The following is a 13,676-nucleotide window of genomic DNA, read 5'->3' on the forward strand; positions in this document are numbered from 1 at the left end:
ATAATTTCCAAAGTTACATTAGTTTTTCCAAGGTTTTAATGAGTTTACCAATATGTACTTTTTCCACATAAAGAATAAATAGCTCTAAACGTCTTAATGATAGTGTATATTTCATAAAGCTTTCTCTAAAAATCTATCACAATTTACAATGTATGTATAAAGAAAGTTATCTTTCACTCTTGAACTTTTATTACTTTCTGATTGCAAAAGCCATAAACGCGAGCAAAAGAACAGAGAGATGTGTTCTCAAGAGGATACGTTTTATTAAATTGCAAGAATGTTTTTTTAATAATTCAGGCAAATGTGCAAGGGTTACAATAATGATAGTCATCAATTACATTGCAATTAGTCATTTGTATTAAACCCAAAGAAAACACAACACGTTTCTGTTAGGAAAAGTATAATGTTAGTTTGAAATGTCCCGTAACTAATCACTGCAATGAAAAGATCAATTCTGGTTTAAAATGTTCTGTGCAAAATCTCACATTAAACATATTTTAGAAACACAGACATTATAAATGTCCATGTACAATATACTAGGATATTTTATTTTAAGCTTATTTATTTAAGAGCAGTAATTCTATCATCAATAGTCTAACATCTCAAGAGACTGACTTTTCTAGGTCAAATGCAACAATAGACAAAAGCATTTTGGTTTGAAATGCTAAGGACACTTTAAAGAAATTGCTGGTTGAGTCTCGTTCATTGTTAAGATTGGCTACAGTGGTCATCACATTTAAACACACGTTTCAGATTGCATCACTTTGGACTAAAAGGTGTCAAAGACAACCAGAAAATCAAGCCCTTGCTTATCATTTCAAAAAACTCCTAGCGCATCTTTCCTCTGACATTTTCTACAACATTCGAACGCCAAACTTCAATGATTAGAAAAACATTCTCCTCTAAATGACATAATTAGAGATTCAAGTTCAACTGATGTCTATCTTATGAAGATAAATGATGGGAAATTAAATTTTAATGGAAACATTTGCTCCTAAAGTGCTTCGCACTGACTGTTTAGAACGTTAACAAATAATCTCTTCAAATGAAATGAAGCTACAGTTTTATACTGGAAACGTCTTAATGACCATGTTTACATGCACATCATCTTTTCATTTTATGCATCCAATGGGGAGGGGAAGAAGGACGGACGTAGGGGCCAAAATGTTTGTGAAAGTGACTCTATTATGCGTCCCAAAGCTGAGATCAATTCAACAAACTCTGATATACAGTAGTCATCCGTCAACCCATAAAAATGTCAGAGAGACTTTTGGAAATCTAATTCAGAAATACAATTGACAGTTGTGCTTCTGAAAATCCAATCTCTTTATTCCCACCTGGTTTTAAACTGACCCGGCTCTTTCAAAACAAATCTTTTAGATTCCAATCCATCAAACACTTAACGCTTTCTATAGGGTTCAAAAGTAAAACTTCACTGGATTAAGGCAAAAGTTACTGTAAATGTGCATGTGGTAATCGTTCAAATATCTACTAGAGTCTGACGAAAACAAAGATGATTATATATCATATATACTTTTCTGCAATAAAACCTGGCTCTGGATTTCAAAGACAGCATGAGTGACGACTCCTTAAAAGTGCCAAAATATCACCACTGCCTCTCACTCTTTCCCTAAAGACACACACAGCCAACAGGGTCCCGCAGATCTCCAGAGATTTCTTCAGAGATCGAAGCAGAGGAACAGCTTTCATAGGTGCTTTCATCATCAGCCGCACCTGGTCGAGTTGGCAGCTGTCTCGTATCCCCGCCCCCCCAGAAAAACACACGCAGTCTGATGTACTACCATCAAACACACGCTCGCATATAAACAAACACAACACGCGCACTGAATGCAATGTCTTTGTGCAGCTAACAAATGCTTTAGAAATTCCCTGCTGTGCGTTTTATGTTTAGAAACTTGCAAAGGGAATAATAAGTCTGAATGAAGTGAACTCAGAATGAATCAATTCTGGATCCGATTCGCTTCTGTTGGTGGTTCCTTCAGTAATATTGAGGAGTGAACGAACAATATTTTGAAAATGACTCTTATTGCGTTCACTTCCCAGTTGTCAAATTTGGAGATCATGTTAGACAGCAGAACAGCATAGTGAGGAATAAAGTGTACAATTGTTGGAAAAACAGCAGATTCACATTTATTGTAACTAACTTTGTTATCTCTTTTTCTTATATTTAGGCTTGATACCGCAAAGATAGCAGCATAAAGCCTAAAATGTGCATTGACTGGCTTCAATTGACAAAAAAAGAAAGTTGCCCAGCTAATAAGATGCATACTGATCACCATGACAACGGCTCTGATGTGCGCTTTACATATTTCATTACAGTGTACCCTCTCGACTCGGCGGAAGAAGGCAGGAGTTTCAGAATCGTTAAAGAAACGAATTTTATGAAAATCTTTCGGTCTCGTTCCCGCTTCTTTTGTGTTTCAACAAAAGGAATCAGTCCTCGATTCCCAACCCTATTAGCGAAACAATCAACTCGATCTATGACACACACACACCTGGCCTTGAGTCTGTAAATCACTTCATAAGGCCTTAGTCTTTTCCAGCAGCAGACACCCCCTCTCTCTCTCCTCCTGCTAATTCTCTTTCTCCTCCACCATCCTGTTCTCCTCCTCCGGGCTCGGCAGGCTGCTGTCCTCCCCCAGAATGCGGCACAGCTCCGCCAGGCGCTGCTGCATCTTGGGAATTCCAGAGAGCTGCGTCTCCAGCCGGTGTTTCTCGTCTTGCAGGGAGAGACGTGTGGAGGCGTCCAGCTTCTCGAAGCGCCAGCCGCCCTCGCCGTCGAACTGCAGCAGGTGGGAGTGGTACTTCCTGCGAGCGGAGGGAAAAATGAAACGTGTGGATGAAATAGTGAAAATTTAAAATAATCTCCCGAGTTTATTTTCTGTCATTTTTCAAAGGGACCATATTCTACACAGGGAATCGAAAAAACAAAATTGTGGCATTTGATGCTGATGGTGCGATTTCTGAAGACACTCACAAATTGTATGCATCTATAAATGTTCTGTTTGATCTGGTGGGGGTGTTTTATATTGTGAACTACACAGCACATCAAACACTTGAATTTCAAAAGAGCCAAAAAGAAATGTTCTGTAATATGGCCCCTTTATAATTCCATATATTTCATAAAAGTTCTTAGTTCCCGGAAAATATTTTCTTTTCCTTACAATAAAGAAACTGCTCTTGATTTTCATACGATTGAAAACTCACCAGAGAGAAGGACGGTGTGTAATAGACAGAAGCGCAATCCCAGCGTCCTTTGCAGCTTCAAAGATTTTGCCTTCCACATCAATACTCACAGCACTCGTGCACTCATCCAGGAGAGCATACTTGGGTCTGATAAAGATAAATCCGATTTATCAGCTTTAAGTACAAAAACTGAAGTTGTTGGGGACTCTTTAAACAGACTTAAAAGCAGAATACACAGTCGAATTGTTTTATTATATTCTTACTTGGTTAATAAATATCTTTGTGGTTCAACCATAATCTCCCCCAAAGCAGCTGCTCGCTTCAAATGCAAATTATAAATTGTAAAAATGCCAGAATCATGCACTGAATCCACAAGACACAGTTAAATGCTAATAACATTTAGTAATTGAATATTTTATCACTTTAATGACTTTATGAAAACCATGAGACGTTTTTCTTTCCTGCAGTTTTTGCATACATTAGCATTTAGCATCTTGAAAGTATTTCTTTTTCTTTTAGGAATAAACATATTCATAAAAAAAACGATTAGCCATAATTACTGCAAGAACATAAAGATTAGTATTGACCAAAAAAACAATAACTACATGATATCACATTGGGAAAATCATCACACCTGAAACTGTTAAACCAGGTCATGGTTAACCCTGGGATATTTTGTTTCTTGTTTCACACTGTTCCTGGGTTAGCAATTTATAATGCACATCTTTGGCATCACAATTTAGAGCGGGGCTTTATAACCCAAGGTTAAAAACAATGCCAACCCTTTTCTAAAGTAAAGAGGCCTTAAAAGAATATTACAGCTTTCACTGTGAATTCAGACAAAATAATTTCACAAATCATACATTTATCATGTCAAATGTCAAAAATGTAAAATCTATGGATCATACTTGTGATAAAACATCCTTGCCATGCCCATCCTCTGCTTCTCTCCTCCAGACAACACATCCTTCCAGTCGCTCACTGCATCCCAACCTAATGACGTAATACTGTTTTACTGCTCCATTTAAGTTTATTAATTAAGAAATATGTAAATAAATAAAATCACAATATGTAATGTTTGTCATCTAATGTGAGGCCATTGTGATGTCACTCACCTTCCTCTCTTTCCAGGATGTAGCGGAGGTTCACAGTTTTGAGAATCTCCTCCAGCTGCTGATCTGTGAGGTTCTTCTCCTGCATCTCCTGAACTGAATGAGGATAGATGACCTGATCTCGCAGGCTTCCCACCGACATGTACGGCCTGCATGATTACAAGTGCAAACAAACACACAATAACAACCTGAATCCAAGATATCATCGGCTGGCTCCTCGTGATGAGGAGTTCAAAGAAACATCATGACACCGTTGTGAATTTAATGGATCAGATGGATTCTTTTCAAGAAGACACTTCACTGCTGGATAACGCGTTCAGATCTCTTGCTGTGAACGTAATGATATTTTCATTGTGTGATCAGTCTGGCTGTGTTGTGTTTGATTTATGTGTCCATCAATCCTCGGTGCTCTAACATCTGTGTTCACTTGAATACGACCAAGCCAACAAGGCTGAAATTGGTGCTAAAAATGTGTAGCCCGCTCGAAAAATGTGTAAATTACATCCTTGTATGGTGTTCGTGTTATTCGGCCAACGTCCACAAGTCTAGCGGACCATGTAAAAAAAAAGTTCAACCCAATTACAAGCAACATAGACAGCATACATGGTTAGTATTTGTCATTTACCTTTGTTAAATATACATTAAAAGAAACATGGATAAAACCATGTTTATTTTGAATAAATATAAATGCAAATAAATTGAAAAAGCAAAGAATAATTGGACTAGAATCAAGTCCAATAATATTCCTTACAATTTCCATTCCCGTTTTAACATTTTCCTTTTTAACAGCCTTGATATAATGTTCATCGCACAGCAGTCGGGAAAATAACAGACAGCAGCTGATTTAAAATAACGTTGGACACATCTCGTTGTGTGATCCGAGCAGGAAGTGAGAGCGTGTTCCTGTCGGTTCTGTAATGAAGCCGACATATAACACAGTCACAGGAGCACCATATGTGCCGACTGCTTTTGGATTGTGCTTCCATTTTTAATCGCACTCTCATCAGTGCTAATTAACCTGGCACGGCGTGGGAAATGAAAATAAACACATGCGCGCACACCCACGTTTCTGCATTCTAATTGATCGCAATACTTAAACAAAATCCAGCAGACTGTGTCTCGGCACAGGGCCGTGAACCTACACGAAGAAAAATCACCTGCCTTCTGCTCTCAAATCCCAATTCACAGTCTGCATGCAACTGGCATTTACATACCATTCTGTACCACAGAGTACGCAAGATAAGAAATAGCTCATCCTCATCAGATGGTGTCGGAAAAAAGTATGGCATTTTGGTTTTCAAAGTATGCATGTATTATTCAGCTAACAGACGTGTTTGTGGCATTTTCTTTAAAGAGGTTGTTCACCCAAAAAAGAAAATTCTGTCATGAATTACTCACTCTCTAGTTGTTCCAAATTGGTATACATTTCTTTGTTTGGTTGAACACAGAGAAAGATATTTGGAGGAATGCTTGTACCCAAACAGTTCTTGGACCCTATTAATACAAATAAATCATTCTCCGATTCTGGTTTATAAATTCTATTAATGATTTTTGTACCTGCCCCCCGAACAATACGTTTTTACTAACAGAGTTTCAATATCTCTATCTGCCTGTTGTTCTGTAAGATCCAGCCAGTCGTGAGAGTGATTTCAGGTGTGCGGTCACAGCGGTACCTTTGAGGTATGTAAAACATGTGCTCAGGTGAAGGCTTGTAGAGAACGCCGCTGTAGACCGGCCACAGTCCGCTCAGGATTCTGAACAGAGAGCTTTTGCCGCAGCCATTGGGTCCCGTGATCAGCAAATGCATTCCTTCATCAACCTGCAAAACCAGAGAAGTAAAACCCCCCAGCACTGTTACAGAAGACACGTGACCGTAAGCAACACATCCCATAATACACATCATAACTGCACAGTTCGTTGAAACGTTCAATGGATCGCAAAACAATGCTGTTTGGGTTTACTCTCATCACATTACCAGTTTATATTAGACATGTTATGCAAATGTCTGATATTGTAATGTAAATTCAACTAATAAAAATGCATAATCGTGATCACAAAATCAAAAGGAAAAAATCTACAATTATGGTTTCTGTCAAAATCGTGTGGACTAAACACAGCCTTACAAAAAGAAAAAGAGAGAAAGACGCATGGAGGGACAAACCACAGGAAACAGCCAAATGTGTTTACAAATTCAGTAAAACCGCGGGGTTAAAAGGAGTCGCTCTGATGGGAAAAGCTTGATGGTTTTCAAAGGCCTCTCGGTACAGCACGACACACTGCGCAGAACTCTCTCTCTGCAGCCTATCATTATGTTAAAGCCACTCACTCGACACGCACAAACAAATCCGCGCCGCATCCTGCAATAGCATCAATTACTATTAAAAGACCTTCAGCATATTAAACCAATGTGAATCATCTGGGTTCACATCATCTAAAAGCAGGGCCACAGCAAGAACTAAAAATTAAACGTTTATAGTTTACAACCAAAAAAAAACTGTTTACTCCAAAAAGTGAGATTAAAACATTCCAAGTTATATAAAAGATCTTATCTCTAGAGATCTTAAAACTTGGCATATCATAAGCGAACGTGATGTGAATATGCAATTTCATATGAGACTTGGAATACAGTCATATTGCAGAGTTAATGGTACCTTCTTGGAGGTTAACATTCATATCCATTGTATGGAAAAATGCACCTAGGGGTATTTCAAGCTTTCAGAAGAAAGTAAACAGCTTTTAAGACCACGAACGTAAGTATAAAAAGACAGAATTTATGTTTCTCGGGACATTACATATAACAGCAGAGAGATGGTCTCGATTACGACCATGCACACCGCCAATTCTATTCAACCATCTATTCTCACTCCTAGTGTGGTTTTGTCTGTGACATCATCACTGTCTTCCAGGCTTTCTTCCTTCTGGCCTGCGGGAGTTAAAGACCTTCTTTTGGCTATGCTGCTGGGTTTAAGGAACCATCTGAGAGAGCATTGTGGGTAATGTGCATTGTGTCATGTGCACTGCGTGACTGCAACATCAGGGCCGTGAGAGGGTATTAGCACCACAGGATCAAGACGCGGCCGTGGAAACTTTAAAAGCACACCAACGCACGAGCGGAGTATAATCAGCACATTGTCCGCTGCAGACCGGGGGGGTCACACTGTGGCGCTCGTGACCCATTTCTCAGAATTTAGCAGGAAACATGAATTAATCATGAGGGAGCAGACACTCAAACCAGACTCAAGAAACGCGTTCTCTGAAGTCCAGCGCATGGACTTGCGTGCTAAAGCTCGCCTTGCGGTCATGTCATCCCTTTTTGCAAAGTTAAAGAAGAATGTTAAAGAGTGGGTTTCTCTGCAGGTGATGTCTAAAATATGCATAAAAACAGCGGTAGCGAGAACAGATCTGCATTCCATCGCTCCGCTTATCGTGCTAGCTGACTTTATAGCTTGAAGTCCTGCCAACACGCATTAAGTCTACTTTTATCTTTAACGGAGTACATGCCGCTCATACTACATCCACATATTTTTTAAAAAGATGAGAAAAAATATCACCGCATAACAGAGTGAATTAATACTTAAATATAGCCCTATAGCCAATGTGATTCTCTCCTGGCGTCTTAGCAAGTCTTAACTTCGAACTGTCAAAGGTCAGAAACTCATCCGCACCGCCGGTATCAGAACTGCTTAAAATAAATCCGCACAGATAAAAGTCTCATGACTTATTCACAGCCTATGCACAGAAGTCATGCAAAAAACAGCATGTTTCATCAGACCAGACGCATTTATTGTACATGAGAACAAGATATTGCAGCATAGACGCAGAAATCATTTGTCTCCTTTACAGGAATTGTGCGAGTTGCACGGCACATGACATAGACATGGACGTTTGGCCCTGGGTTAAAGCAGAATCCAAGTGTTTAAATGAGAGGAGTTTACCTGGATGTTCAGGCTGGACACCACCACGTCTCCTGTAGGGGTTATTATGGGCAGGTTCTCACATTTGATGCCCTTTTCCACATCAACAACTTGACCTACACACACGGATAAGACAACAGCTCACTGCAACAGGTATTATGTTCAGCTTTAAAACAAATGTACTGTTTTCATCACATTATATGCTGTACACTTCGGCATACATAGTGCAGTAGTGACCAAAAGTGAAGTTCGTTTTGTAAAATTGACATCTTGCACTTTTATTCAAATAGTTTATTAAAGATGCGTTTATAATTTTGTATGCATGTTGCATTCATATACATGATCAAACTGTTCTTAATGTTTTCTTCATTCCCTGTCAACGTTGTTTTTGTCCAATAAATACCTTTAAAGTTGAGTGTTTTCTCCATCTTCAACTCATATTTTGATGGTTTAATCTAACCTGGGGGGGTGGACATTAAAACCATGACACGCCTTGACATGTTTCACACGCATGTCGTACCTTTGATCTGCAGCGGTCCCTCCACTCTCATGCCGTGTTTCACCTCCTGGTCTTCTTTCGTCTTCTCTGGCCTTACCTCCTCAGCCGAGCGGCGGTACACGCCGACACGCACATCCTCAAACACGGTGAACATCTCATACACACGGGCAGTGTAACCAGCCAGCTCTGTAACCTGTGGACAGGAGGTTTTAAAGTCAGGAAAGGCAGAGAAAACCCTGTCCAATTAACTTTCCCACTAAAACTACCACTTCTGATATTCACATCAGCCATGGTTTTTTGACTGAAATGACAAGTCCGGAAATGGCAGCGCTTGATTTGATTTGTGCTGTTTATTTTTGAATATCGTGACACACGATGGCATATTTTCAACTCCCACATCACATAACCAATAATTAAACAGCATGGAGTAATTGCATCGGCTCAAAAATACACTTTCAATACAGATCCATTAATGCCACAACTCAAGTCAACAAACCAGTTTTCTAAACCATGAGAGGTGCACAGTAAAATACAGTTAAAACTGAAGAAAAGTCAAAGTTGACAATCTCACCTCTTTGTAGGAGCTCATAATCCTCTCCACTGCATCAGCTGCAGCATTCAGAAGGTTCCGGGCCGTGGTGAAAGCCTGTGTGCGTTCGCTCACCAGATCCTCCTCCTTCATGACCAGCGCTGCTTGCTTCACATCTTCTGAATCTGTTTAGACACCACACAGACAAGTGAATAAGTCAGAAGTCAGGCCTTTGCTGAAGTGACTCGTGTGGTTTTCCAACGTTTTTCCCAATTGACCCATGTCACATCACCCATCAGTAAAAAAAAGTGCTTCATTTTATGCAGACATGCACATGTTGTATTAAATCACAACTGGTGCAGATCAGGTGTGAAAACTGCTATTCAATACAATACATGATCACGGGTTCCCAGTTACGATAATTTCATAATGTTTTGAACAAAATTTAGAAATTGAAACTGAGATTGAAATGAATTTCAATATTTAAATAAAGTGTCTGTTGTATTCTACAACTTGTTATAGAGCTGACAACATTCATGTTTTATTTACATCTTCAGTAGGGTTTTACACACTTGAAATCGTTAACCCCGGGTTATTCTTAACCCCGGGTAAACAGAATCCTGGGTTATCTGTTTCACGTTTCACACTGCTTATAATTTACCAGGGGTTAAGAGATAACCCTGGGTATTCATAACCTGATGTTTCATACTGTACATCACTAAACCCTGGGTTAACATTCTAATTTGCGGTGTCAACAGTCATGATTGGATAAATACTGCAGCGTCAAACTGACGGAATAAAAATAGTGCGTGGTCTCTTTAAATAACCGAATACCTTGTTGTTCTGCATCCGGGAAAACATGACCCTTTGCAAATCCTGGGTTTTTACATAAATAAAAAATTCAAAGGACTGTTTACACAGCGCACGGAGTTTCTGTGACTGTGTGTGCACAGCTTTTGAAATGAGGCAAGCGCTGTTCAGTTTTTGATTGGGTGTCTGTTGCTAAGCGTCTGGTCGTATCATTCTACCCCCGCTTCGTTTCACACCGCACACGTTGGCACCGCAATGCGGGGTTACCCTGCAAAAGCGATGCTAACCCTGCTTCGGAGAAGGGTTTCATAATCCCGGGTAAAATGCGGGGATAACCCCGCTTCAAAATTACAAGTGTGAAACGTTCGTTTACCCGCGGATAAAAGTGGGGTTTAGAATGAAGATAACCTGGGGTTAAGTGCAGTGTGAAAAGCCCTCGTGTGTAAATTAATTTGAAAAAGTAAGTAAAAAAGGTCTGTCACTGAAAAATACAACTGAATTTTAATATAATATATTACAAAAGCAATTAGGGCAATAAAAGCACCTTATTAAAATCAATAAATAAAGCATTAGATATGTTGACGCATGTCACATGTTGGCAGCTCAACCAATAGAATCAACCAGTTGTTACATCATAATCTCATCATCAAATATCATCATCATACTTCAACAACACAATGACGTACATTTTTGTACGACAGTAAATTGTGCCGCGATTTATCATTACATCCCTATTTTACAAACTATACTTTGAAGTTTTGGCACCCTGTAACAGAATACATGGAATAAAAACCTACAAAACAGTCCCCTTAGGATCAACATATCAAGGTGTTCAAGGACATTTTGAAATGAAACCATAGACGAAGACAGGAAGTCAAGATAATCAGAATTCAATCAATACCGTATTTCGAGTAGCCAGTAGCAGTGATGATGGGCACGGCGACCATGACCAGACCCGAAGCACTCCAAAGATACTTCATCAGAAACTGCTCCAGCATGACGTACCACAACCTCTTGAACAGGATCAGGTTAATCTGCTCGGACAGCGCGGTGTAGCTCCTCTGCAGCTGCAACATCTCGATCTGCGCAGGGCACGCGCGCAGACACGGCAACACGCGCGCAGACACGCATACACACAGAAACACAGGCAACAAGACAACATCAAGATGAAGAATATGCCAGTGGACTCGCACAACAATAATCGGCACTTACAAGTTGACCTTGGCTTTCTGAATCACACCGACAACATATTCACAATATTTCTGTACTAATAAGAAAAATCTGTCTTTTCAGGGGTCACATCTGATCATGTGCGGAGCTGTGGGTCACAAAGGCGCACACAGACTTTTGCTCCAATTCCATGGGCTTCTTTTTGGTTCACACGTCACATGATCTCTTTGTGCCCTATAAACATGGTCTCTGATCACATGACCGCCCGGTTCAGGAACATTTCTCATTGCATGCACACGAAATGAGTTCACCAAACAATGAACATTCATACCTTATGACCACCGTAGAAAGCGATCTCCTCCGAATTGGCGATGATGCGTGAATGCATGTATCTCAGGTCGCCTTTTCTCCTGGCCTCCTCAGCCACCAGTTTACCAAAGCGAGGAGAGAAAGCCCTCAGAACCTTGGCGGTGAGGGCCACCACAATACCAGCTATCATGGAGGGCCATGTGGTGTTGGCACCTTTGGACTCGGCGGTTTTCAAGAGCGTGTAACAGGTCACCACCACATCTAGAATGGGCTTGGTTAGGTTCGAATACAGATGAGCCACCGAGGCCGCAAACATGACCATATCTTCTGTCAAAGACTGATCGGGGTTTGCCAGCCTCCCGTCCATGTTGCTGACCCGGTAGTACGTCTGATCGCCGAAATACAGCATGTAGGCGTGGGTGACCAGCCGGGTGCGGAAGGCCAGGCTGAGCTGACCCTCCAAATATCGAATGGCACTGTTGACGAACGTCGCCGGGATGGCAATGAGCAGCCACTTGGTTAGCTCCACCACGAACGCCCTGGAGTCTTTCTGCACGATGGTTTTCACGATTTTGCCGTCCAGGTTGGCCACGTAAATAGACAGGAAGGTGCGCGAAGCGAGGGCGAGCGAGTGGAAACCCAGCAGGCCGAGCTCTTTGCAGAAGAAGCGGGGAAACAGGATTCTCAGGAGACATCTCAACCTCTCCAAGAATTCTCGGTTCACGGCAGGAGAGCTTCTCTTTTTTCTTGTCTCCGCAACTTCTCCGTTGGAGGTAATCGGGTCAGCGGCTGCAGGTTGCTTACTAGTCCTTCCTGCGAGTCTGCCATATACATAAGGGGAAAGTTTCCTCGCCCCATACAGGGCAACAAGGAGGAGAAAGGTCTTTCTCACAAGAGGTTTATTCAGCTGCGAAGGCAGTTTTGAGTATACAGACATGGTCTCTCTGTAGCTTATTGATACTTACGCAAGTTGAAATCTTAAAACCAATGAAATCAAATGAAAATACAACTCTATTTGTAAACCAACTTAAATACCTCGAAACAGATTCAAAACAAATTGACTGATAGCAATTTCCCTTCTATACTTCTTATATAACACATAACGACAGCATTGAGATTCGATGGAGAGCAGTGGAGACTTCCCCCTATTTATTTATTTCTGTGACCCCACATTTTGAGAGGTCTCAACATATCTGATATCAAAGTCTGCATAGAAGACTAAAATGAAATGTTAACCGCAACAATTATACAATGCTTACAATGATGTATATTTAATGTCGTAAATTATGTGTGTCGTTATGTCAACAAACAACTCATTTGTGTCTATTGGAGTTCTCCCCTTAGACAAAGTGATCAAACTTTTAGCTATTTAGAAAATTACTCGGAGAAGAGTATGACTTGCTTATTAAAACCGTAATACTGTTGTTGTTTTGTGGTTAAATCAATGTAAAACACGTCCTGAAAACAACCAGTCAAACAACTCGTCCTGAGGTAACCTAACGTTAGTCCACGGGAACCGCTAGCAGCGCTCGAGCTAACGAACTCACCGTACAAACACGAACGACAGCCTCACAAAACCGAACAAACGTTATTCCAAATACCATTTACACCCTTACATCTTCACTGTGAGTGAATTAAACTGCGTGTAAATGTCAAACAAGAGTCGTTTAAACCGAGCTAGCGCTGCTGGCTAATACACTTGAACTTCCTCAATGAACTTTTCCTGTGATCTGCTACCCGGAGGTCATTTCAAAGCAGATGTGAAATATGACAGGAGAGCTGAAGCGTGACAGACCCACATGGTGACGATCACATACCGTCTCTATGATTCAACCCCCCATATGGTCCGAATCGTGTTTCATTGAGTCCGACACGCGTGAATCAGACGCACCGGGGTTCACAAGAAAAACAGCCGTGACAGTGACATTAAACTGCGCCGATAGGTGGAGTTCACTCTGTCCTTTACACGACAGGCTCTTTTCACATTCACAATCACTGTCTTATCTTATGCGTTTATTGGCGCTATCCGTTTTATTGTTACACCGTGATAACTTTGCGCTGCGGTTTCTCTCGTGAGATTAATGACGTATGCACGTACAGCCTATGTTACAGTATCTATAATGTAT

General features: G+C 40.7%; 1 protein-coding gene across 1 annotated transcript; it reads right to left on the reverse strand.

Moving 5' to 3' along the window:
• abcd1 (ATP-binding cassette, sub-family D (ALD), member 1) lies at nt 1–13,497 on the reverse strand. The gene is made up of 10 exons (XM_057355889.1): nt 11,573–13,497; nt 10,973–11,153; nt 9,304–9,446; nt 8,754–8,925; nt 8,255–8,349; nt 5,993–6,138; nt 4,323–4,468; nt 4,116–4,200; nt 3,229–3,354; nt 1–2,829 (listed from the first exon to the last, which is right to left on the reverse strand). Exons 1-10 carry the CDS (start codon nt 12,485–12,487, stop codon nt 2,595–2,597), a joined length of 2,244 nt encoding a protein of 747 aa, XP_057211872.1. The 5' UTR covers nt 12,488–13,497; the 3' UTR covers nt 1–2,594.
• Nucleotides 13,498–13,676: the final 179 nt, after the last annotated feature.

This window comes from Triplophysa rosa, linkage group LG17 (genome assembly GCF_024868665.1).
Source record: "Triplophysa rosa linkage group LG17, Trosa_1v2, whole genome shotgun sequence".
Classification (NCBI taxonomy): Eukaryota; Metazoa; Chordata; class Actinopteri; order Cypriniformes; family Nemacheilidae; genus Triplophysa; species Triplophysa rosa.

What these genes read in the sequence shown, in the direction of transcription:
- abcd1 (XM_057355889.1), bottom strand. Translation starts at nt 12,487, where the DNA reads ATGTCTGTATACTCAAAACTGCCTTCGCAGCTGAATAAACCTCTTGTG. An exon ending in TTATGAGCTCCTACAAAGAG is followed by an intron (nt 8,926 to 9,303) that starts GTGAGATTGTCA and finishes TCCTGTCCACAG; the next exon opens with GTTACAGAGCTGGCTGGTTA. An exon ending in ACACACCGTCCTTCTCTCTG is followed by an intron (nt 2,830 to 3,228) that starts GTGAGTTTTCAA and finishes CTCCGCTCGCAG; the next exon opens with GAAGTACCACTCCCACCTGC.